At 34.7% G+C, this 27337-nt stretch overlaps 1 protein-coding gene across 1 annotated transcript in view; it reads right to left on the bottom strand.

Annotated features, from left to right (window-relative positions):
- The window catches only part of FNDC3B (fibronectin type III domain containing 3B), a 546318-nt gene that overhangs the window by 152885 nt on the left and 366096 nt on the right, over positions 1–27337 (bottom strand). Inside the window, exons 14-20 of the mRNA XM_053710139.1 lie at positions 21818–21904; positions 18907–19045; positions 14682–14753; positions 12365–12483; positions 11583–11688; positions 1203–1375; positions 139–252 (exon numbers count right to left, since the gene is read on the bottom strand). Coding sequence (XP_053566114.1) covers positions 139–252; positions 1203–1375; positions 11583–11688; positions 12365–12483; positions 14682–14753; positions 18907–19045; positions 21818–21904 — 810 coding nt within the window. The remainder of the gene's footprint in view (positions 1–138; positions 253–1202; positions 1376–11582; positions 11689–12364; positions 12484–14681; positions 14754–18906; positions 19046–21817; positions 21905–27337) is intronic.

Genomic DNA, 27337 nt, shown 5'->3' with positions numbered 1-27337 from the left:
TAGAAATAAAATACTGTATTTAAAATGATCTTGAAACAACTGAACATAATCACTAGGGTATTATTTGTTTCATTCATGGTGTTACAAGTGTCATCTTATGCCTTTTCAAAACATTTTCTGCGCACGTTCTTGCCTTACCTCCCAGTTTACAAGTACACATGTGTCAGACAAAAAGGACAGGACTGGTGCCCGACACTGTGCAGGTGGTCCAGCTGCAGTTGTAATCTCTGTGGCATCTGAATAGGGACCGTACTGAAAGACAACAAAGGCTACATAAGTAATTATAGGATTTCTTTTCTCATTACACAATTTACAATATTAATGCTATAAATTTCTCACCAGTGACAAGTATTGTACCCCATTTGTACAGCAACAATCTCAAGGCTGTAATTTTGCCTGCTATACCATTAATGTCAATGACATCACAACGTTGCAATAGGTTTGCTGGTTGGAATAGGGTTAGTTAGGGATAGGGTTAAAGTTAACCCCTGAATGCCCAAGAGAATACTGCAATGGCCTGCTGTGTAATGCTATGCAGCGATCTGGGTCACAAAAAACGGTTTATAATCAAACACTTATTAGCAAATAATGCTGGTTAATGAATAGGGTTTGTTCACAAAATTGTGTTAAATCTTATTAAAACATTAAACCCAAATTTTTTCTTTCATGATTCAGATATAGAATATAATTTTGAACAAAATTCCAATTTATTATCTAATTTGCTTCATTCATTAGATATCCTTTGTTGAAGAAATAGCAGTGCACATAGGTGAGCCAATCACACGAGGCATCTATGTGCAGCCACCAATCAGCAGCTTCTGAACCTATCTAGATATGCTTTTCAGCAAAGGATATCAAGAGAATAAAACAAATGAGATAATAGAAGTGAATTAGAAAGTTGCTTAAAATTGCATGCTCCTTCTGAATCATGAAAGAAAAAAAATTGTGTTTCATGTCCCTTTAATAACAAAAACTATAATATTAAAGCTTATCATCTGCGTACATTTGCACAGAGTGATAAAACATTGACATAATGTAACCTTTTCCTTGAGCAGCATAGATAAGTATGTATGTTTTGAGGCCACATTAATTAAAATGCATATATGTAACTTATTGTTAATGCTAACACTGAGGAAATATGCACAGAACTGGTGCATGACAGGTGTGTTTGCATTAAAGAGACAATGAATATGGTAACTTACACCTCCGTCATTCAAAGCTCGTACTCTGAAATGATAAGTAGTTCCAGGAAGAAGCTCACTGACTGTACACTCTAAGTCACATCCATGATAGACTTCAGTGGCATCTCCTCCAGGTACTGAGATTTCTAAACTGTACTCCACAACTTGGCACGGAGGTTCTGTTACAGCGGAATCTGGGGAAAATGTTACAGATATGATCATTATTATAATGAATAATTATGCATAAGGGAAGTAAATAAAGACAAGACAGGGAAGGCAGAATGAGATTAATACTGGGCCCTGCTTCCTAGGGACCTTACAATCTAAACACACAGAGACAAAAGTAAGAACTACAGTCTAATTTGTCTGTCCACTTCCTAACATGTGTTTGAAAATGAGACCTATAAAAATCCATTGCTTAAGAGCTGCACACAGAGATATTTTAGGATCTTTCTAACTGAACACACGCCTATGATTATATTTACCCATAATACATAAAAGGATATTGTAATGGATTTTGTCTGGGGTTTTTTTCTTAAAAATTGCTGGAGTGCATCTTACAGGATCCAAAACAATGGAACTACAAGATTACACTAAGTGACTGCTTGATCAGTGCAGGAACACATTTATATTTGTCGCTGACTGGCAACAGCAAAGTGGTAAGATACAGATACTCAAAGAAGTGTTTCAAGGAGTGTGCCATTTGACTAAAAAACAACAGACATGCTTAAAGTTTGAAATGCTTTTAAAGCATTATTTTGCATGTAGATCTTTGCAAAGCACTGCTTAACCTATATATACTGTCTATTTATAACAATGATGTGACTGTACCTTTAATGCATATAAAGGGATGTAATGACATCTCCACTTATTAAAGCCCTTGAGAACTATGTCTGGGCGTCATTGGTGCACATATTCCTTGTTCCATAGCCTTGTTCTAGAATCTGTAAAGCCCTATGTCTACCATATCAATATATGAACTTCCTAATTTTAGTAGATACCATGTTTATTCCTTGCACCGCTTTAGAAAAGCACATTCATTTGATGAGCACACATTAAAAACAAGCAAGCAGAAGTTTATTTCCCATTTCCCTTTCTTCCAGTATTAAAGGACCATTAAACTTGAGATTTCAACCATGCATAAAATGTTTCATTATTGCAAGTGAAACATTATTGCAATATACATTCATTATTTATTTTGCAGCCTTTTGTTGTAAAATACATCTAAAATGTGTTTGTTTCACTTTCTCCCAGTGAAGCTTTTGTTAATACTTAAAAACAATTTATGTGAGCTTTTGTTTACTTTTCCCTTCCTCCCTAAGCTTCTATGGTGTCACATGCTTTTAAAATGTGGATTATCAATTTTGCATCAACAATCATTAAAGGCAAATTATCCTTTGCAATAGTAACCAAGTTGAATCAGTGCTAAAACACCTTAAAGGGACATCAATAAAGTTGGGATAGAGACAAAATATTAATATGTACTTTAATTACTTTACCTGCAAATTGATACTGCAGTGCCTCACAATTAACTCTTTCTTTTAAGTTTCTGAATTGTACAGCTCTAATTCCCCCTACCCTACACAATTCCTTCTATGGCTATATCTATATCCATCTCTGATTTGGTAGAATGCAAGAATTTAACAGTCATTATCTGCTGGAGCATGCCTAGAAGCAAATAAGATGCTGCTGTGAACTCAATTGAAATATAATGCCTGTGTTTCTGATGCTAGACACTGATAGGATATGCACACATCTCTACAAGAGTGCAGGCTACCCCAGTCTGCACATGTGCAAACAGAGGCCCAAATTACGAGTTTTGCGTTAGAGGCTATGAGGTGCTAACGAGCAGATTTGTCTCACCGCTCACTTACCTACAGCGCTGGTATTACGAGTTTTCAGAAACCCGTTGTTAAAAGACAAGAAGTGAGCGTTGAGCAAAATTTTGCTCATTACCGCACTCCAATACCAGCGCTGCTTAAGTCAGCGGTGAGCTGGTCGTACGTCCTCGTGCACGATTTCCCCATAGGAATCAACGGGGAGAGCCGGCTGAGAAAAAGTCTAACACCTGCAAAAACAGCAGCGTAGAACTCCTTAACGCAGCCCCATTGATTCCTATAGGGAAATAAAAGTTATGTCTACACCTAACACCCTAACATGAACCCTGAGCCTAAACAACCCTAATCTTACACTTATTAACCCTAATCTTCCACCCCCAACATCGCCGCCACCTACATTATAATTATTAACCCCTAATCTGCCGCTACGGACACCGCCGCCACCTACATTATATGTATTAACCCCAATTCTGCTGCCCCCAACATCGCCGACACCTACATACTATTTATTAACCCCTAATCTGCCGCCCCCAATGCCTCCGCAACCTACCTACATTTATTAACCCCAAATCTGCTGCCCCCAACGTCGCTGCCACTATATTAAAGTTATTAACCCCTAAACCTAAGTCTAACCCTAACCCTTACACCTCCTAACTTAAATATAATTACAATAAATCTAAATAAATATTACTATCATTAACTAAATTATTCCTATTTAAAACTAAATACTTACCTGTAAAATAAACCCTAAGATAGCTACAATATAACTAATTTTTATTTGTATTATACAGGCAAGTTTGTATTTATTTTAACTAGGTAGAATAGTTACTAAATAGTTATTAACTATTTAATAACTACCTAGCTAAAATAAATACAAAAGTACCTGTAAAATAAAACCTAACCTAAGTTACACTAACACCTAACACTACAATATAATTAAATAAATTAACTAAATTAAATACAATTACCTAAATTAAATTAGCTAAAGTACAAAAAAAAACAAACACTAAATTACAGAAAATAAAACAAATTACAGATATTTAAACTAATTACACCTAATCTAATAGCCCTATTAAAATAAAAAAGACCCCCCAAAATAAAAAAAAACCCTAGCCTAAACTAAACTATCAATAGCCCTTTAAAGGGCCTTTTGCAGGGCATTGCCCCAAAGTAATCAGCTCTTTTACTTGTAAAAAAAAATACAAACTTAGATGACATCACTTAAAGGTACCTTCATTTAGCTTTAGTCGTCGGATGAAGAGGATGCTCCGCGTCGGATGTCTTGAAGATGGACCCGCTCCGTGCCGGATGGATGAAGATAGAGGATGCCGTCTGGAGGACCACTTCGCCCGGCTTGGATGAAGACTTCTCCCGGCTTCGTTGAGGACTTCGGCCCGGCTTGGATGAAGACGTCTCCGGTAAGTCGATCTTCAGGGGGTTAGTGTTAGTTTTTTTTAAGGGTGTATTGGGTGGGTTTTATTTTTATGTTAGGGACTTTGGGCTGCAATAGAGCTAACTGCCCTGTCCTGTCAGGGCAATAGAGGAGCTTAGGGTTTTTTTTTAGATAGTATTTTATTTGGGGGGTTGGTTGTGTGGGTGGTGGGTTTCACTGTTGGGGGGATTGTTTGTATTTTTTTTTACAGGTAAAAGAGCCGATTACTTTGGGGCAATGCCCCGCAAAAGGCCCTTTTAAGGGCTATAGGTAGTTTAGTTTAGGCTAGGGTTTTTTTTATTTTGGAGGGGCTTTTTTATTTTAATAGGGCTATTAGATTAGGTGTAATTAGTTTAAATATCTGTAATTTGTTTATTATTTTCTGTAATTTAGTGTTTGTTTTTTTTGTACTTTAGCTAATTTAATTTAGGTAATTGTATTTAATTTAGTTTATTTAATTGTAGTGTTAGGTGTTAGGGTAACTTAGGTTAGGTTTTATTTTACAGGTACTTTTGTATTTATTTTAGCTAGGTAGTTATTAAATAGTTAACTATTTAATAACTATTCTACCTAGTTAAAATAATCATGCATGATTAAGGACCATGTAGGTCCGAAACGTTGCTTTTATGGTTGTAATACCTCAATAAAGAACATTTTTCACCTTTAAGAAAGGACCCTGTACTGTGGTGCTGTTGCCTTATTTTCAATATGGACTGTATACATTGGAGTTTGGCTGATACTCCTTGGTAACGAGCACACAGATTGAAAACTGGTGAATTCTATGGTGCTGGACTCTACCTCTCTACCTTTTTTTATATATATATTTTATATATATATATATATATGAAGGTTTATAATCATGTAGTTTACAATTTATATTTAGTGCCCCTTTAATTATCTTAACATAATCCTGAAGTGAAGCTATTGGCATTGGCCAGTGTGTGTTCATAATATTGAAGAACCATTCCAAAACAGATTTGGGTGCCGTTGTATTAGGAAATTCTAATTCTTCTCAGCAATGGAGATAGGTAGTAGATGCATATACAGCACGTGCTTAGTCATAATTAATTATTTTATTTGAATGTTCAGTCTTAAATATAATTATACATTGTTTTGCTGTGATCTCAAGAAATTTCACTTAAAAGGACAGTAAAGTCCAAATTAAACTTTTATAATTCAGATAGGGCATGTAATTTTAAACAACTTTCCAATTTACTTTTATCATCAAATTTGCTTTTCCTCTTGGTATTTTGTTTAAAGATAAAACCTAGGTAGTCTTATAGGATGATTTCTAAGACTCTGCAGTCCACCTTTTATCTCACAGTGTAGCTGTGAATAGCTTATAACATGTACTGTTTGTTCATGTGTTCCATATAGATAGCATTGTGCTCACCCCAGTGAAGTTATTTAAGAGTCTGAACGGATTGCCTGAAATGCAAGTCTGTCAGAATATATGAGATATGGAGGCAGTCTGCAGAAGTTAGATACAAGCTAATCATAGAGGTAAAAATGATATCAATATAACAGTGTTAGTTATTCAAATCTGGGGAATGGTAAATAAAGGGATTAGCTATCTTTTTAAGCATAACATTTTTGGTGTTTACTGTCCCTTTAAATCTCAAGAGTAACAATGGTAATTTGATTAATTTTATTAGACTGATATATAATAAACCCAGATCTCAATTACTGGTTAATGGAGAATTATCAATAGATTATACTTCACAAGGGAACACGCCAGGGTTGCCCTTTATCCATGCTCTTATTTAACATTTTGCTGGAACCTCTAGCGGCAGGGCCGGATTGGGCCGCCGGGATACCGGGAAAAATCCCGGTGGGCCGGCAGAGGCTGGGGCAGCTGCATAAGTGAGTCATTTTTAAGGGAGCCCAGTGGGCTGCCTCTTGGCTATTTCCAATTCCATAGCTGCATCGCTGTTTAAATCACCGCCCATTACTTTCTTACAAATCTGCCCATATCCCTAATCTCTCCTTACAGAACCGCCAACGTAATCCTACTGAGGGAATTCCAACAAAGATTCAGTACCCACCCACTAGAATTTGTATACCTGTCTCTCGTCTGCGCCGCACTTGCTTTCAGCCCCTCCCCTTTGTTACACGACATCCAGCCAACACAGGGAGAAGGCAGTATCGCTGCCTTGAAACAAATTTAAAACCGAGAGCGGGAAAGAAGTAAAAGTTGTGGATTTGGAAATGGCAGCAGCCCAGAGCTCTCCGGAGGTGTAATGGACATTACAATACATCCATAGTCAGTCACCCAGGTCAGCAGGATGTGAATACGCCTTTGCAAGAAAAAGGTAAGTAATGACTTCCTGAATCCTGGGACTTCATCACATATAAAAAGAATGCATGGTGCACCCCAAAAATTCTATGCTCATAGCACTGAGGGACAGGTTCACCCCAAATGCCCAAGAATCACATACATACAGTATACTAACATAATCATCAGTGATCTGTGCACCCCACACTTACACAACTACGAGATTTATAGGGATGTATGCTACATTTTACTGGAAGCTTTAATTTTTGGTTAATAGTTTTAGAAAAAACACTTTTTAATGATGTCATATCAGAGCCGCTGGAGGGAGTTTTAAATGCCCCATGCCTTTTTTGAAAGTGTTAATATTGAAGAAAGGGTGGGGGAGGATTGACAGATTGCTTGTAGGAGTCGGGACACTTTTGGGGAATGTGTCAGATAAGATTGGATAGTGATCCTATACACTGCCCTCTGAGATAAATTGGAATGTTTATATCATGCAGATTTCAAATACTTGACTTGCTTGCTGATTGCAGTACCTGTGTGTTTTTATTGATTTGAGGATTGAGAGCAGTGATCCTGCTATTCAAATGGAGGAGTGAGCTGGTGTTAGAATGTGAGCTGTCACTAAGTACTCAAGAAATACCACTAATGTGAAACAGGTTAGCCCTTTCCTTCCAGATCCCTTTCCAATTCCTCCCAGAAAGGGGGGCTGGAGGGGGCTGGGCTGGAAGGGGCGGGGCTGGGACAGAGGGGACAGGGCTGGGCCGGTCTATACAAATTTCCAGGGCCGGTCTGATTTCCCAGCCCGGCCCTGTCTAGCGGTATGGCTAACACAGGAAATAAAATAAAATAAAAATACTTGTGTATATATCCCTAAGTGTTTAGAGATTATAAATTCTTACAGTTCATTTTCAGGATACAGAATCAATTCTAAAAAATCTGAAATCTTATGGATTTGCAAAACTTCAAATAGTAATCCCCTACATTTGTTTAAGGAAGTAGATTATATTAAATATTTGGGAATTAATATTAGTAGGAATCCCAAAGATTGGTATTGTCTTAATTATAAGGAGTTTTTTCTCAATATCCCCAATGAGATAAGCAGATGGTCCTTACATTATTTATCTCTTTCGTCCAAAATGATGTTGTTAAAGAGATTTTTCTTTTGTTTTTTGTTTTTAGCTGTTTGTTTTTGGACGTTCTTAGGACATCTTTTTTCACCACTATTTTTTACCTTTTTTATATATTTTACTACAGTTTTTTGCATCCTTTGAAAGTATTACACACTTGAACACTCATCAGACTTTTTTTATTTTTATCACCATTTGGAACACGTTATTCATTGGAATACTGCACACTTGTCTAATGACAGACTGACCTGAGCGGAGTTACATTTGGTACTTTTTACTCATAAGGTGCATCTTACAGAGTTTGACTAAGTCAGTCCTATTTTTAGAGTACCCTCTATATATTGTGTATTTTATTATATTACTGTATGTGCTCTTATATGCCATTGTGCACTTTATTTATTGTTTTATTTTAATTGTTTATCCTACTGTATCTGTTTCCCTATTAGGGATCCTGAGACATATGTAGATATGTTATCATATTACATTTCCCACATTCTTAGCTCTTTGGCGCTCTCTACATTATTTATTCTAAAGAGATTTTTCTCCCCACGTTTTCTGTTTTTGTTACAAAATTTACCACTGTTGATCGTAAAGAGGGATATTGGTAGATTTAATAACGTATGTGCACTATTTCTTTGGGGTAAGAAGAGGCCTTGCATTGCAATGGATAGATTAATATACCTTAAAAAATATGGTGGGTTCTCTTTGCCAAGTATTAAATACTATAACTGGATCTCAATGGCTAAATTCTGTATTGATGACTCACTAAAGCTGACTATGTTACCTATTATAATATTGAGGCAGACTTAATAGCCCCATTCAATTTAAATGCATTACTACACTACCTGTTTGCTAGTTTACCCAGTAAGGTTTGTAATTGTTTTACTGTTTCTAATATTATATCAGCCTGGCAGAAATTCTGTACTATAATGGGCTATAATGTTCAGGTTTCACAATATTTAGCCATTTTAAGGAACCCTGATTTTGTACTAGGATTATATAAACCAGTATTCAGTCATATGAGGAGCTAGATGCTAAGTACTTGCTCCCTGCTACAAAAATGATTTGCATATTTACAAGTTTGGAGTTATTTTACACAGCTACTCCACACGTACAGATTTGAATGGGACCTACAAGAGGTTTATAGGGGATTTAGATATACAAAGCAGGTGTACGATCAATCTCATTCTGGTATAAATCTCTACTTATTAGTTTAGGACAAGTGTACTTAAAGGGACAGTCAACCATAGAATTGTTATTGTTTTAAAAGATAGATAATCCCTTTATTACTCATTCCCCAGTTTTGCATAACCAACACAGTTATATTAATGTACTTTTTACCTCTGTGATTACCTTGTATCTAGGAACCTTCTTCCAGCCCCCTGATCACATGACTGTGACTGTTTATTATCTATCGTCTTAAATTTAGCATTGTATTGTGCTAGATTTAAATAACTTTCTGTGCCTGAACACAGTGTTATCTATATGGCCCACGTGTACTTTCTGTCTCTTTGTGTTGAAAAGAGATTTAAAAAGCTTGTGATAAGAGGCAGCCCTCAAAGGCTTAGAAATTAGCATATGAACCTACCTATGTTTAGTTTAAACTAAGAATACCAAGAGAAAAAAAGCAAATTTGATGATAAAAGTAAATTGGAAAGTCAATTAAAATTAAAAGTCCTATCTGAATAATGAAAGTTTAATTTATACTTGACTATCCCTTTAAAGGGACAGTCTACACCAGAATTGTTATTGTTTAAAAAGATAGATAATCCCTTTATTACCCATTCCACAGTTTTGCATAACCAACACAGTTATATTAATATATGTTTTAGCTCTGTGATTACCTTGTATCTAAGCCTCCGCAGACTGCCCCCATATCTCAGTGCTTTTGACAGACATGCAGTTTAGCCAATCAGTGCAGACTCCTAAATAACTCCACTGGAGTGAGCACAATGTTATCTATGAGACACACATGAACTAGTACTATCTAACTGTGAAAAAGTTTCAAAATGCTCTTAGCTAAGAGGCGGTTTTCAATGGTTTAGAAATCAGTTTGAGCCTACCTAGGTTTAGCTTTTCAAAAATACCACCAAGGGACAAAGCAAATTTAATGATATAAGTCAATTGGAAAGTTGTTTAAAATGGCATGCCCTATCTAATTCATGAAAGTTTAATTTTGACTAGACTGTCCCTTTAAATATACATAATATTAATCTTCAGAAATATTTGGATTCAAGTAAAAGATATTATGAAAAGTATTAGTCTATCTGACAAAGCTACAACTTCAAATAGTTGGAGAGAATCTCAACTTCAACTTAAACTGGTTAATAATTATTATTATACTCCCTATAGGATCAATAAATGGATAAAAAAGAATCAACAAAGTGAATGCTTTAAATACAGGCCGATTTTGTACATTGTATGTAGTCTTGTCTCAAAATTAAGCAATATTGGAGCAGAGTTCATTTCTGCCTAAATAAGCTTTTCAATAGCAAACTATTACACATTCTCATACTTATTTCTTATTCATGGACAATCTTAATAGTTGAGAAAATAATCTAATAAATACTATCATTTTGGCCACACAGAATCTACTACTTAAAAGGTGGAAAGCCCCCGAGGTTCCTAGTATCGCTGAATTGGTTAATACATTACACTTGCAAATGGCAATAGCGATGCATGCTATAAAGCTATTTTCTGAAGCGAACTTCAGATCTTTCTTTTCCAAATGGAAAATAATTATTTTAACTTGGCCAATAATTGCTCAGCTTAAAAAAAAAAACATGACTGTGCCCGCACATGCTAGATGCAGACTTCCTTGGAAGTCCTGGGACTTAATACTTTATACAGTGGGGTGTGAATACTTAGGACACTTTGAGGTAAATATCTTCCTTTTTTACATATAGATGTTTAGACGATATGTTCTAGTCAGATGTTACAGTTATGCTACATCACTTTCAAGTGCTTCAACATTTGGGTACCATGTCCCTTTAAATGTAGGTGGTGATGCTGCTTTGAATATATTGCCAGTATCACAAAAACATGGCCACCCACTGAGATGTATAGTAAAATGTCTCTTGGCGAGACTGACTTCAGACACTGATGTCAGCAGTTTTGAATATTTCACCGGCAATCTCATTCACACAACGGACACCTTTTAAATATATAGCTACATTGTGGATGTTTTGATTATCTGGGCCATAGTGTCATACACAAATAAACACAGGTTGGGGGCCTTTTGGAGGAAAAAAAGAAAGCCAAAAAGGAAAAATAAATATTTTAGTTAATTATGTTTGGTTTAAAAATTATTTTCAAGTAGTGTTCTTTCATATTGGAAAAAAATGGGACTTTATTAGACATGTTACCTCTTGACATGAATATATGACCATATGACCATTAAAACTATTATGTCAGATACTTAAGTATTATTTAAAACTACTTTATTCTGGTTTTTGTGAATAAAACTACCCATTCAAATTAATCTGTTGTCGTCCCCCCGTTTTCTAGCCAGCATTGGAAAGCATTGGAAAGTTTTACTAACACCTATCCAACACTTCAGCAAAACAAAACCTGTAAGGTCTGAGAGAAAGGAAATGATGATGAATAGAAAATTTCTAAATGTGATATAAGCTTTTTCAGAAACAAAGCTAAAACACTTGAGATAAAAAGTAACCAATCCAGTGTATATCAGGCTTGTGATGACAGACTAGAGTGAATTATACCTACCCCACTGTAGATGGACTTCTTTGTGCTTGGGTTTCCCTAGAACTCGTGGTGGCTGACAGGGACCTGGTGCAACACTCAAAGTGCGTATAGGCTGACTCTCAGAACACTGAAAATAAATCATAGCAACCAGAACATCACATCATTTTCAACCCATCAACTTATCTATACATCTACCCATCCAGTTATATATCTATCTAACTATCTATTTTATGTATGTTTTCATATCTATTCTATCGTATCTATCAAACGTATCTACCATTCCTATCTATCTATCTGTCTATCTGATAATATATATATCTTTTATTTTCCAATTTATCTTATCTATTCACCATCTCTATCCACGTATGCATCCGTCCAATCTATCTATGGTTTCTTAACTATTTTATTATTTTATTTTTATCTATCTATACATCCATCCAAACTATCTATCTCTTAATATATGTTTTTTTATCTATTCTATCCAATCCTATATTATCTACTATTCCTATTGACCTATACAACCATTATATCTATCTAGATATCGATTTTTCTTGTCTATCCTATCGAATCTCTTAAATAACATTTCTATCTACCTATACATTCATAATATCTATTGTATTCATCCAATCTATTTTTATCTATCTGTACTATCTAATAATCTATCAGTCTTACCTGCATACCCTATCTAACTATCCACCCATCCTATCCATTCAATCATCTATTTATCCATCTATCCGCCTCTTTATTCTACTTATACTTACTATACAGGACAAAATAGTATAAACATGTAATATTCTTCTCACCTGGCTGTGTCCCCCTGTGCTAATGGAGCATACACGTAGTTTGTATAAAGTGCCTGGTTTCAAGTCATGACAGGTATACTCTGTTGAAGATCCACTATAGGCCACCTTCCATTGATTTGCTGTAATAATAATAATTTATATCAAACATACATGTGTTTGTTACTTTTGTAAAAAAAATCACAAAAGCACTCTGCTTTGAAAAAAAAGGGTTTTTTTTAGCACTTTGCATATTGACTACACTTTTTTTTTTTAATTAAAAAGCATAAAAACAAGAACAACAAACACAAGTATTAAACGATTAAAAGGATGGCCATTTTAGTAGTCACAATTAAAGGTTAGAGGTCTTAGCGGAACATCATATGGATCTTTTAGGACTATATTAAACTGTATTATCCTTGAATTTAATCCTATAAAAAAAATGACCTTCTTCTTGGAATTCATTAGCAAAGCAAAAATCAATCTTAACGCAGTAATTGGTAAGCAGTGACTAGATGCAGACTGTCATTTTCCTCGCTGTTTTACATTCTCAATACATACTTTTGACTCCTTGACATTGTCTTATTTTTTCCTATCAAATAAATGAGAAAAATTCCCCCAATAACTGCACAAAATGTGTGCAACAATCACCCAAGCAGTAAAATGAAGGTAGCAGTGTGCAATAAAGTGATTTGGTTCTCTTCTTGAAAACATTTACTTGATTTCCATTGTCACTTCTGTCTTATTTATTATTATTATTAATAAACTATGTTAACGAATTCATAATGACTAGAGAATACATCATGCATCTAATCTAGATGGACTTTATTACTATCTTCATCTATTTCATTTATTGGTATTCTTTGTAGAAAATGGTTTGAAATATTCAAATATAACACATTAGAGATGTACCATCCAAAAGCATTTCCTTTTTAAGGGACATTCTAATGCAGAAAAGACAAAATGTCATTTCTTCCCTTACCTAGATAAAACTGCAGCTCCTAAGCCTGTCAGCCAACCATAAGCAGCAGTTGTTCAACATCAACAATGTCTGCCTGTGTCACCTATGTGTTTAACCATTCTTAGGGGTAAAACATATAGGGGTCAATTCCAATCTTTCCAAAATTCTCATTTAATATATTTTAAAAAAGGGATTGGGTATTATTATTATTTTTTTGTCAAAAACTCTCTCAATTAAAAAAAAAGTTGATAACCCCCACAATATTCAATTTCCATTCCCCATGAGTGTTGATCAACAAAAAACGAAATGGGTTACTAGGGGTTAGTGTGTTTTGTAATTGGTTGGAGTGGTGTTTCTGATAAAGTAAACGGCATTTGTATATGGGTGTAATGTGTAAATAGGCCGTGCCTGCTCAATGATTTATTGTTTTATTATTTATTTAGAAAACCTTGTTTTCCATGTTGGCTAGAGTTCAATCTAAAATCAAAAAGAACAGATTGAGAAATGAATTTCAATAAGAAAAATGCAGCTGCATCTTATCCCATCTTCTAGAACTGCATTTTAAAAGATCTCATATTGTAAACCATAAAACTGAGAAGTTACGAGTTTTAAAATATTGTCAAAGGTGTCAAACTGTTCAGAACAGGGTTAGCATCTCCTGAATTTCTATTACTGTAGTAATATGGTGACACGAGACTCTAGTTATTGTAAATTGTGATTTTCGTTTTCTCCTGTTTCCTACAGATCTAGTTAGCTATACAAGATATCCCTTATATGTCATTGTATGAATAAATGTTCTAATATCCGATCTTATATTTTTCCAACACGAAAATGGTGTTATTGTTTGCATTGCAATTGATCCGATGTTGAAAAAGACGTATTGGAAGCTGATAAATAGCCTATTCAAACAAGACTGGAATCGACCCCATCTAAGCCCCGATCTCTCACGCAGTCATTGCCGGACCAAATCGGTGTTTCTCAACTTCAGTCTTCAAGTATCCCTTAAAGATCAGATATCTGAGCTAGAGCGCAGGAGAAATAATCACCTTATGGGTGATTAAGATATCATGAAAATCTGGCCAGTTAGGGGTAACTTGAGGACTGGAGTTGACAAAACACCTAGGGGACCATATTGCCGCTTTAAAAAGGGACGCCTATGAAAAAATGCATATGTCAGGGCTGTTTAAAGAAATGTTTTATATAAGAACCCTGACATGTATTTTTCATATGTGCCCCTTTTTAAAGCAGCAATATATTCACCCTACAAACACCACTCTAATGAACCAGAGCATGCAACTTTTTAGGTTAGAATATCCCTTTAATAACTACCAAACAGGTCAGAAAATATATATATATTACAGCTCTTGTACTTAAACAGACCTTCAGAATTTCCTTCAGTAATCTCCAAAAGGTATTTTAGAATTTCTGAGCCTCCGCTGTCATCAGGAGGATCTGTAAGATACATAATCATTGAAAAATGACGCATAGTTACAAACCCCAGAATTTATGCTTCTATGCTCTTGCAAATAGCTCTTTCTAGTATCTTGTTAGCTGAACAGTACAAGTTGGCTGATTAAAAAAAAAATGGTGTCATTTAATAACTAGGATGTCACACAAATTGGTTCAGTGTTTTCCTAGAAACAGAATAGAGGTCAAACATTTATATAATGAAAAAAAAGCCAGACAAGTATGTTTTGATTAAACTAAACATTAACTGCAGCAGTGAATTTAAAATCAGAAATGAATGCCGGCAGGACACAATGCATTAAGGGTCACGCAGGCTCATTTCAAATTGTGTCAACATTTTCTAGCACAATTTAATTTCAAGAATTCTATTTATTTTTTTTATTTTCTAATCCAGCTGTCAACAATTGTTGTTATCTCATTTTTAAAATGCATCAACATGGAACCAGGGCACAAAAGGCTGGCTCTTTATTATGGTCTTTCTTAGAATCAGTAACTCATTTTTATATATTTATTTGGACACATATATTGTATTATAATCGTGGCAATAGGTTTTACTTCTTGTAAAATTGTTGCAGCTTCCTAGAAAATTTGTTCTGATAAGTAGCTGGTAAATGCTGTTATAAATATTGGCTTGGCTTCACTACGGTGATAATCGATCTTAATGATTGTAATTTGTTCCATATTCACAAAGACAGGACCAGAATCTGAATTGGGCTAGCAAGATACATAAAAGAACAGTAAACACATGGTAGTTTTTCTGCAGTCTTTCAGTAAACTAACATACTGGGTAGGTTTGAAAATGTTTGAAATACATTATCATCTTGTTTGCTGCAAGTGTTTTTGATAGCTAAAGCCATAGTAATTATGTTAGCAAATTCTTCATTGTTTTACAGTTCTTATCTAATAATTTCTGCTGACGCAAATTAGGGACAGAGGAAGGTCAGAGAGTCTACCATGTACTGTATCAGCTCTCAGAAAAGGAAAACTCTTAAATTTGAAAAATCTTAATTTTCAGAATTAAAATACATGAAAGGGGCCACAATTATATATATATAAAACAAAGCTTGTTTTACTACCAATTCCAAAGTAAGAGTGCAGTTATGGTTACTGTAGTTAATGTTTTTAACTTGTATTTGCTTCTACTTGCAATACTTCAGGACATATTGCTTTATTAGAAAATGTATTAACAGCCCATCAAGCCACGCTCTGATATAAATTTGGCTAAAGGGACACTAAACCCAAAATTTTTCTTTCATGATTCAGATAGAGCATGTCATTTTAAGCAACTTTTTAATTTACTCCTATTCATTTTTCTTCGTTCTCTTGCTTTTTGGTTCAGTACTCTGGACAGCACTTGTTTATTGATGCTGTCCAATAAGCAAGGACAACCCAGGTTGTTCACTAAAAATAGGCCGGCATCTAAAAACTTACATTCTTGCTTTTCAAATAAAGATATCAAGAGAATTAGGAAATTGATAATAGGAGTAAATTAGAAAGTTGTTTAAAATTGCATGCTCTATCTGAATCACGAAATAAAAAATTTGGGTTCAGTGTCCCTTTAAATAAGCGTCAGAGGTACATTTTGCAGGATAAGTGATATTCATAATAGTGAATAAAGAAAGGACCATTACAGTTATTTTTAGGAATTTGCCAACTAATTAAGAAATCACAGAGACACATTTAAAGGGAATAAAATCTGCTGACGCCCTACAGGTTATATATTAGGGTAATCTAAGACACAAGGGCCACTATTTGTTACATCAGGCTTTTGATTAAGTTATAATCTAATTATTCATTTCCATTTATAAAACTTATAACTCAGAAAGTGAATAAAAATATTGTGACTCCTCATATTAAAAAGTAGCACACACACCTTTAGATTAATATCACTTACAGAAGGGTGGGCACAACACTGCATAGCAACAGGAAGTTGAGCTCTCTATTGGATATGTTGCTAAAGGGACAGGGAAGTTAAAATTAAACGTTTGTGATTCAGATAGAACATTTTACAAAATGTACCCTGTTTACTTTTATAATAAAATGTATATGTTCCTCCTGCGATTATTTGTCCAAGCTATTTTTTCCCCATGGGCACATACTGAGGTGGGTTTATTACTGTGCACCTATTGAGCACTATATGGCAGCAGTTTGTGCAGCAGTTATTAAACAACCTTTAGAGAGAGCTATAGGCTATAGTAGCTTCAGTCTATTTATGGTAAAACTCTATGGTAAACTAAACTGTATAACTAGAAGCACAGTTTAATAATAAAGAAGCACAAACTGTGAAGCTTCTGTGTCCTTTAAATATTGGTATATGGGAAATATTATAGCAGCACATCTTTTCTTTTATATGTGAGGCTCATATATCAAATGAAAACTCCTCACAAACATTGGACAAAATAGTTTAAGATACTGTATCTGTAAACTTATTAAAAACTCCTTGTAGCATCACTTTGAGTGCAGTGATATGGGATCAGTCATGCTTGCTAGAGCTGAGCTACACTGACTATTGTAACAGGCTTTCATTAACCCTGTGATACACCTATGCTTGTAAATGTAATTTTTAGTTAACAATGCATAACTTTGCAAATAAACTATGTTTATGGCATGCTTGTCTCAATAAAAGCTGCTATGTAATGTTAGATTGCAAATTAATATTGCTATTCACTTGATAAATATGCCAACAGTAAGAAATACATTCTTTCAGCAAGACACTTATAACTAACTATAAATGATAGATTTCTTTTAAATCTATCATGTACAGCTTCTATACATAAAGACTGTACCTTGTTATAAGAGCCTGTTCACATAAATTGTGAGAAATATATTCTTTAATATGCTTATTTTGCAATATATGTATGATTATATTCAAATATATGTTTAAATGATGTACAATATGTACAATGTATAACTGAATACTTTTATATGTTTAAACAAAAGTCTTTTACAATATAAAAGGTTTTTATTATCTGTCTGCTAACATACTAACCAGCTAACTAGTTTTAACATAAGATGCTATGTGATTTAAAATGGAGGTTGATTCAACCTTGAATTTATAGCTCTAAAATGGATGCTCCTTGCAATTTAAAGTGCGTATGTCTAAACTCTTGTATAACAGATTATCAAGGCCACATAGTTGAAGATAGAAAAAGCTAGACAAGTTTTGTTGATGTTAAAATGATGCTAAAAATACATATAAAAAGAAAACAATAAATGATGACGTCATCCAAATAAAAAACCATAAAAACAACTTGTTGTAAACATGAGGCAGGTGACTCTGACAGGATATTATAGAGCATCTCTAAGGATAAGATTTGGTTGCAAAGAAGTCATTTCGAGTGGTATGTAACAATTGTTATTGAAAGCAAGTTTAAACTAAAAATCTTTTAATTCTGTGTGTATATTGGATTTAAATTAATTTAATTTTATATTATTTCTGTAAGCTGATTTTTCTGTATAATAAAATTTATTTTTAAACAATGTTATCTTCTCAAGTACCATTTCTTTATTGTACTCAAAAATGTATTTGTAAGAAATGAGACCTGTTTCACTGATATAACATTTAAAGTTCAGTGCTTGGAATTTATATTTCAATATAACTGTGCTTTAAGACCTTACAAGTGAATTAGGTGTGAACCACTACACTATAAACATGAGGACCCAAAAAACATATTTCCATTGTTCTTGCTGAGACCGATTTGTTGAGCACACATGCAATAAAAATAATTTTATTCTTTAAGGCAACCAACAAGTACTAAAGACACTCGCTGCAACAAATGCTTCTTATAACAAAGAATAACTCTTGGTTGTTTTCCATATCACTCCTTTATTTATTAGATAATGTCTTTTGCACTGCTTGGCATACAAACATATTATAAACCAGACGTACTAATGAGCAATAATGAAATTGAAATTAGAGGAATTATCTTGTGGCTTCTTTAAAGCGAAAGTCGACAAAAATAAGCAAAATATACTGATAGAATAAATGTGTTGTGATAATAAGGAAGTCATTTAATAGTATATTTATCATAATTAAACATGCATGAACTGTTATCTCAGACTGTTACATATAAGCAAGGACATGTAAATGATTAAAACGTTTAATAAATAATCATGATGGTCTGCATGATGTGCATACCCCATTGAACAGTGAATCCGCGTGCAGCTATGGCTCCCTTCACAACAGGCCGTGTGGGTGGTCCTGGCCTATCAGGGCTTGTGGTACACACTAATATTTCACTTGGGTTGCTACTTCCTTCAACATTAGATGCAATAAGCTGAAAAGTAACAGAATCATTTACTATAAAATAATGAAAAAAATAAACACACAATTTTTTGTCTTTCTGTAAAAATAGACAAAGTATCACACAAGAATGGGTTATCTTAATAAAAAATTAACCTACACACTCCCCTCACATTTAGATGAGCAATCACCACCTCTATTGGTAGAAAGGCTCAGTATATGTAATGACTGGCACTAGAAAGAACAAAAAGGATGTGAGGTGGGAGGAGCAACAGTTTCCATGGAGTTGTCTGGTAATTACAAAGAAATATTTGAACACAGTAGGATGCTTCACTTCATACACAGTTACAGGTGGTTTTCAAAAGTGAGTGGTTGGGAAAAAAATCCAGAGGGCAAACTCACAGCACACAAAATAAGTTATTTAGGAGAACAATGTGTGCAACAAATTACTTCACTAGAAGCACTCACTGCTCAAAAACTTGTGTTTTACTATATATTTTTTTTTTCAGGTTTTCAAGCTAAGATATTGTACACAGTTCTGAAATTCATATTTTCATAAACATAACACACAATTAGGAACCACTAAAAGGAGAACTTAGAAACAAGGACTTAATTTAATGTACAGGGCAGAGCAGGGAAGAGAGGTTTACATGTGATATCAAATAATGATCTAATGTGACATAAAACACTAACTAGAAACTGCAACTTCATATCTGAGAAGCATTTTGCAATGAATAATGATGTCATAAAACTTCTAGGCTGGTAAATAAACTAGATAACAGGGAGTCAGATTTGTCATGCCCAGAACTGACTGAAGAAAATTTTGAAAATATTCTGCTCGTCACATTGGGGGCTACAATGAGAAATTCTAAGTGCTAATTTTGAAAGAAAACAAGTAAGTTATTTGCTGTTTTTTTACACAATGTTTCTTTTTATATTCACTTTGATTTAACATATTTGTTTTTACCAAAGGAGCAGTGATTAATATCCATTAAATGTAAAATAAGGAACTTGCAGGTAAGTCCTTAAATAAATTAATTTGTGAGGATTGAAAAAAATCCTATGAATTCTGAGAAATACAAACAAACATGTTAGTTGCACCAGTAAAGAGAACAAAGAATGGTGTAAAAGAAAATTGTTACAGGTTGTTTGCCTGAAGAAAGGTCTTAACTATCTTGTTCAAGAAATGTAGTTTATGAAACAAGAGATCGATCTCTGGGTCGCTAAACTGAAAAAAAGGCCTGAGATGAATGAAAGAGTAGAAATAAAATGGTAAACTAGATACCAAATATATGAAATGCAGAAAGAGTACAGTACTCCGTTCAATTCAAATGACTTTCATTATTGGTAAGGAATCTAGAGCTTTACTACAGCACAGGTGAAATAATCAGCTGATGGGTGAGAGCAAGTTAGTAACCATGGTTACTGATCAGCTGATTATTTCTAGTTCAGGTATAATGAAAACCTAGCTTCGTGGTTGAGAAACACTGATCTAGAGGATCCCCACTGAAGATCAAAATATTCCACAGCAGTGACATTGTCTGACATGAAAAAAAACCCAGAGGCACATAGTATGAAGATAATTTACGGTAACCTTGCATCATTTCTTCACCTTCCTCCTGTGGTGGCAAAGATAAGACTGGGATATCGGAGAGTTGAGAGGGATTAAAAGCTTGTGGAATTTTGGGTATCTTTGCCTCCTGCTAGTGCTCAGGAGTAATGGCTCGTGGAAAAAAAAAAATTGGATTTCATGTCCCTTTAAGTATTGGCTATAGAAAAGCTGTGTAAACAGACATCAGAAAAGAAGAAGAAATAACACTCTCAGTGGTAAGTAGGAGAGATAAGTAATACAATGTTAATGTTCAATTTTTCTCTCTCTGTATTGGTCTTTGCTATACAGACAGAGATAATATAAAGAAGCATGTGTGCGTACAGAAAGTGATAAAATTAATATATCTGATTTTGCTACAAGCACAACCCATTTTAATGGGTTGTGGTTTCAAAGAACAAAACTAGCCATTTCAGATAAAAAAATAAACCCAAATGAACAATTTATCGTAAATTTTATACCCTGCAGGTGCAAGTCATTGAATACAATTTTACAGTGCACCGTCCCTTTAAATAATTTTGCACATGCACTGTATTTACCATAATTATACAGAATCAATATATTTTGTAAAAATCAAATAACAGATTTCTTAAAATTAGAATAAATCAATGCTATCTTTTTAATATACTGATACCTCAATAACAATATATTTCAAATTTCACAATGAGATTTGAAAATTGTATTAGTCATTTAAAATATTTTCACAATGCGATTTGAAAAACGTGTAAGCTATTTCAAATATGGGGTAGTATAGTTTTAAAACAAAACTATTGTCAATACAAATGTTTAGTTATAAAGAATGTTATATGAAACTATAAAAAAAAGTTGGCATATCTGTTATATGGTCCATTAAGAAGGTCTACTTAGCAGCTGTTTTCAGTCAGGCCAGGATCCATATAAACTAACCTGTGCTCAAGCAGGACATTTTGAAACATTATATTTATGGCCCTCAAGGGCAAGGAGTTAGAGGTCATCCATAAGGAAAACAATACTCTGTGTATAATTCATAATTTCCCCATTATAAAAAAAAAATCTATGAATATTCATTGAAAGTAAGGCATAAACACCAGCTTTACAGGAAACATTCAAAGTAAAGATGATATAATCAGTAATCAAAAAATAGAAGAAAATAGTGCCATCTACTGGACAAACATGCTATTTCCAATGTTATATGATAAAACAAATCTTAAACCTTACCCTAAATTTATATTGTGTGCTTCTTTGGAGATTATTCACAGTACATGTTAATTCTTCTCCAGTGTATGTGGGTTGAAATACACTGTCCTATGACATCATAAAAAAGAAGTTGTTAAATACATAAATATTCTGATTTATTATATAAAACAGTGCAGAGTTAAGATTCTAGATCGTTTTACTTTTTTTAACAATAATGCAAGCTTTCAATATAAAACTTATTTTATATATACTAACTCCCATTTTTTTTGTATTTTCAACAATAGTGATTTCCAAATAAAACATACATAACATTTTTAGAATGTTATTATTCAATAAATATATAGTTTTTTGTGCTCTTTTTCTTGTTTAACCTTCATTCCAAACTTTTTTTTCACATGTAAATTTTTGTAAATTCATGTTAGAGGAGACAAAGTGAAAAAGTATATATATATATATATATATATATATATATATATATATATATATATATATATATATATATATATACACACACACAGTATATAGTTACAAGCACTATACAGGCAAAGATGTGTAGGCAAAATGTAACATAAAAGTAAAATTCTAGTGAATTTTAATGTTAGTTGACAAGGTGAAAGAAACCATTAAACCATATAGATACTTAAGTATAATCATTTTTAGTCTCAAATATAATTTAAAAAAAAATATTATGTTACATGATGTGGTAAGGTTGGATGTCAAAAAAGACACTTAATTTCCAGGTGCTAATAACAGGCAGTAGATTAGCTGGAAGGTGCCAATATAGGTGCCCAATTCCAAATGACATTAGATGGGCTTCATGTCAATGCAAGCATGAAATAAGTGGTTCTAATGCCAAAAGCACTTGTGCACTACTGCGTGCCTGTAACTGTGCGTTTAAACCCAGCAACACCACTTATGAGCTGAACACATATCTAGTGAGGCAAATGCAGTGCTGCTTCAGAGCGGATTTTATCCATGTGTTTAACTCATACACAGCAGTGTTTACTATTGCATTATTATATCTCTTTAAATCCCAACTGTTCTTGCAAATGATGTGTGATCTATGTCTTTGACATAACGCTTGTTAAATATATTCCCTTACTTACCTTTGTCAATATTAACACATTTTACCATAAATCTGAGTTGTCATCTGGCTAATTTTGTACAATATTAATTAAAATGGGTGCATGATTTTCCCCACTGGCGTTCAGAAGTTCATAAACACAGCTTAAAGGGACATGAAACCCACATTTTTTCTTTCATGATTTAGACAGAGCATACAATTATAAACAACTTTCTAATTTACTTCTATTATCTATTTTGCTTCATTCTCTTGATATGCTTTGCTGAAAAGCATATCTAGATATGCTTAGTAGCTGCTGATTGGTAGCTGCACATAGATGCCTCCTGTGATTGGTTCACCGTGTGCATCGCTATTTCTTCATTAAAGTATATCTAAAGAATGAAGCAAATTAGGTAATAGAAGTAAATTGGAATGTTGTTTAAAATTGTATTCTCTACCTTAATCATTAAAGAAAATGTTTGGGTATAGTGTCCCTAAGATATCAGGTCTCTTTGGTGTGCCATAGTTGTCGTCGAGTGCATAATGCATGGCAAATAGTTGAGAGTGCAGCTTTGTCAAGAGTTGATTTTAGTGCAAAATTATACTGTAAGGTCCAAAGGTCTGGGCAAGAGATGGATGAAATGTTGGAGAGTAAAAGTTTCAGTTGAGCATAAGTCTGTGAGTTCCCTGCAATGTAGCAGTTTTTTGGGGGTTTGTGAGGCTGCCGCAGTTATAGTAAGAGATAAAGTTAGTAGATGGTGGTTAGAGAGAGGGAAGGGGAAGTTACATCATCTTGAAATGGCACAAAGATTGGTAAAGACCAGATCAAATGAGTAGCTTTCACAGTAGTTAGAGATGTTGCCTATTTGGACAGGTGGTAAAGATAGCAGTTTAGATGCAGGATGCATGTTAGAATTGTCATTGGTTATGTTGAAGTAACCTAAGATGAGAGAAGGGACATTAGTAGTGTTGGAGCCAGGCTTCAAAATGGTCTAGAAATTGTGAATCTGGGCCAGGAGGCCAATAGATAATAGCAACACGGAGAGCTACAGGGGAGAAGAGGCAGATAGAACTTCAAAAGAAGAAAAAGAAAGGGAGGGGTGAAGAAATACAGCGGAAGGTACAGTATGGAGACAGAAGAATGCCTATTCCTCCCCTTGTCTGTCTCCTGGCCTAGGAGTGTGACTGAAGTGCAGCTCAGCCATAGTTGCGTTAGAGGAGGAGAGTTAAGATTGAGGGCTAATAGGTTAAGTGATCGTGAAATAAATAGGTCATGAGTAGATGTGAGGTGCTAACAGTAGTGCATTTATGAGGTTGAGAGGGTTACATGGGCAAGATTTTAAAGGTGTCAGTCATGGTAATGAGCAAAGACAGGCAGAGGGTAAACATGGGCTAGACAAGACATCCCCAGCTGCAAGGAGGAGGATGGTAAGAGAAAGAACATGAGAGTGTCTCTTATGTGAGTGTCTAAGCTTAGTATCAGTGGAGCATGGTTGACTGAGTGATGTGAGATAGTAATAAAGTTCATGTGTGTTGTAGAGGGGAGAGGATAGAAGAGAAGGAGAGATATGAATAGTCTGAGGGCTGCATTTAACATGCACAAGCGGACAGAGGCGTACTCTCCTCTGGCCGGCAGCAATCCGCTGTCCGCATTTAACATTGCACACAAGCGATTCTTTGCGCTCGCGTGCAACCCCGTCCCCTGTTCATCACGTGCAGACAGGAGCTGTCCATCTCCCCGGTCGGACGAGACTGGGGAGACTGAAATTCTCCACGGTAGGGAAACCGCGGTCTGATGACCACTGCTTGATAAATCGTGACTGCTCAAAGTGGAAAAAAAGAGAGTGCTGTTTGTGAAAGAAAAGAGAGTGCTGTTTGTGAAAGAAAAGAGAGTGCTGTTTGTGAAAGGAGGAGCTGTGACTATAAAGAGAAGGAAGGAGAAGGTAAAGGCAAATAGGAGAAAGTACTACCAAAGGAGGATTGAGGGATAAGTAAATTTGAATGCCAAAAATAATGTTAAGACAGCATTAATTAGCTAGCTTACTGAACACATGAGTGTCAGGCTAATATGTAACAATTTTTTACAAAAAATGCAACAACAAAGTAAGAGCCATACTCTTGTAAAAATTAACAATAAACTGTAAGGTTAGAAATATTCCATAAATGCATAACAAAGTAACTTTAATAGAATTTGTTTAAAAAAAAAACAGTAAATTAATGCATACAATTGCACGCACACACACACTAATTAAAAATAGCTTGAACACAGGGTGTCAGATAGAGAGAGTCTCCACAGTTAAAGTGAATGTAAATTTTGATGATAAAGTGCCCGTTTTTTAAAAAGTCGATTAAAAACAGGGGCACTTTAATTCATCAAAATTTACATTTCACTCCTGTTGTGAAAAAAAAACGTACCTTTTAATCTTGACAGCCGCTGCATCGCTTCCTCCGCCCGTCACAAAGCCTTTTCCTGGGTCTAAAATGAGAAATCCGGCTTCCTCCAATCATGGCGTTGAATCAGACACTGATTCCCCCTGGGGGAAGTCGTGATTGGAGGTTGACTGATCCGTCATTTCTGTCGTAGGAAGAGGCTTGCGACGACCGGGGGAAGCTAGAGCAGCTGTCAAGATTAAAAGGTAAGTATTTTTTCACAACACAAGTGAAATGTAAGTTTTGATGAATTAAAGTGCCTCTGTTTTTAATCAAATTTTTTAAAAACGGGCACTTTTTAAAAACTTTACATTCACTTTAAGTAGAATAAGAGGTCAGATTACTGTTCTAGGTAGTGCTAGGTAGGAAGATTGCTTATGCAATATAATACCCAAACTAAAACCTAAATCGAAGGAATTTTCAGTCTCCTAACCAAGCCCCAAATGTAATAGTAAAAGTCACGATCCAGTGCCAATCCAGATGAGGAGATGTCTGGTGAGGAAGCATACACATGTATGCAGTTTCTACTGGCTTATTAGTTGTATTCTTATTTGTAGTGACACAGACTCTAGATTTTCCTTTGAAAAAGCCGGTAACAGCGAGACATGTCAGGAAGATTAGGGTTTTTAGAGAGCATTTAGCAACCTTCTTTAATGTAGTAGATAAATTAATTATCTGATACTATGATCAGGTTTTTGATAATAATATAATGATGGAAATAGAGTCTGAATAATATTACCAATTCGTGTCACTAATCTGAAAATTGAGGCTTCTTAAGCAGCTAATTAAAAACTCTGTATTATACCGAAGGGTATCTCAGCAGCACACACTGCAGACCACTAACGGGATAATATAATCAATGAAGCCGTAAATATTCACAACTAACCGCCTCCTAAGACACAGGTTGTAACTTTATTTCTAATACCAATGTGTGGGGGGAAGTAAGATATACAAGATGGCTGAATGAATAGTTCCGTGTGAGTTGTAGAGATATCTACACCTCTGCTCTAGTGCTTACTCAACAAAAAACCTCATGTAGCCTGGTGAACACAAAAAGGCGTGATCTAACTAAATAAAACTTGGGGTAAATAAAATATTCTATTTAGAATGTGGATATACCGTAGTAAGCTGCTGTAGATCATACTAAATGAAAAACGGTGTTTCAGAATCTAACAAATATAATAAGTACCTAAATACCGACAAGTTGTTTCTTTATACTTGAGAAAGTGAGTTTGCCGCTGCAACAGCTCACCGAGCACACAACACAGATCCGTCCCGGGCAAGTGACGTCATCCGCCTTAGCGGCAGCGTAATCCTCCAGCAGATAGATCCTCAATCCTGGCAAGGTGCAGAGCTCTGGGGTGCGGGAACCATCCGCCCAAAGTAGTACCAAAGGATAGAAGAGCCGCACACGGTTTAAATGTCCAACTTCACAAATTTATTGCATAAGTGAAAATTACCAACACAAACACAGAAACAAGGTGTCTGACGCGTTTCCTGCCCTCTAGTGGCGCTTCATCAGAGACATAATGACAATGTACACAATCCATCCTTATATTGAGCAATAATTGCCCTCACGTCTGACCACACATGAACAAATTTAAAGAAACATGGAAAACAGATAAAAACAGAACAAAGTACATCTCATCTGCAGTGCTGTTTTAGACTAGTATTAAATATTCTATAAGTCAGTTTAACCATTACAAAGAACATTACAAAAAACATTGCAAAAAAACATTGCAAGAAAACTAATTAGCTTCTTGATACTATGGTGTTGTTTGCTCGCACTATAACACATATCAATGTCAGAGAGATAAAGGAAATCCACTCCCTCAATCTGTAAAAGCAGACAATGTATCATTGATCTTATGTGCATGCACACAACAACATAATTATTATGAGCCCCATGGTGATAACCATTCAGTCAATACACAGCAACTATATACCTAAAATGTCTTTATGTTGTACATAGTGGCAAAACTGTGCCTGCATGGATATTTTATATATGGCCTTTAACTCGAGCGGATTGTGTACCCGTGTCCTGTACA

This window comes from Bombina bombina, chromosome 4 (genome assembly GCF_027579735.1).
Source record: "Bombina bombina isolate aBomBom1 chromosome 4, aBomBom1.pri, whole genome shotgun sequence".
NCBI classification, from domain to species: Eukaryota; Metazoa; Chordata; class Amphibia; order Anura; family Bombinatoridae; genus Bombina; species Bombina bombina.
The sequence above is the reverse complement of the archived record's forward strand: the minus strand, read 5'-3'. Positions and strand labels throughout refer to the sequence as shown.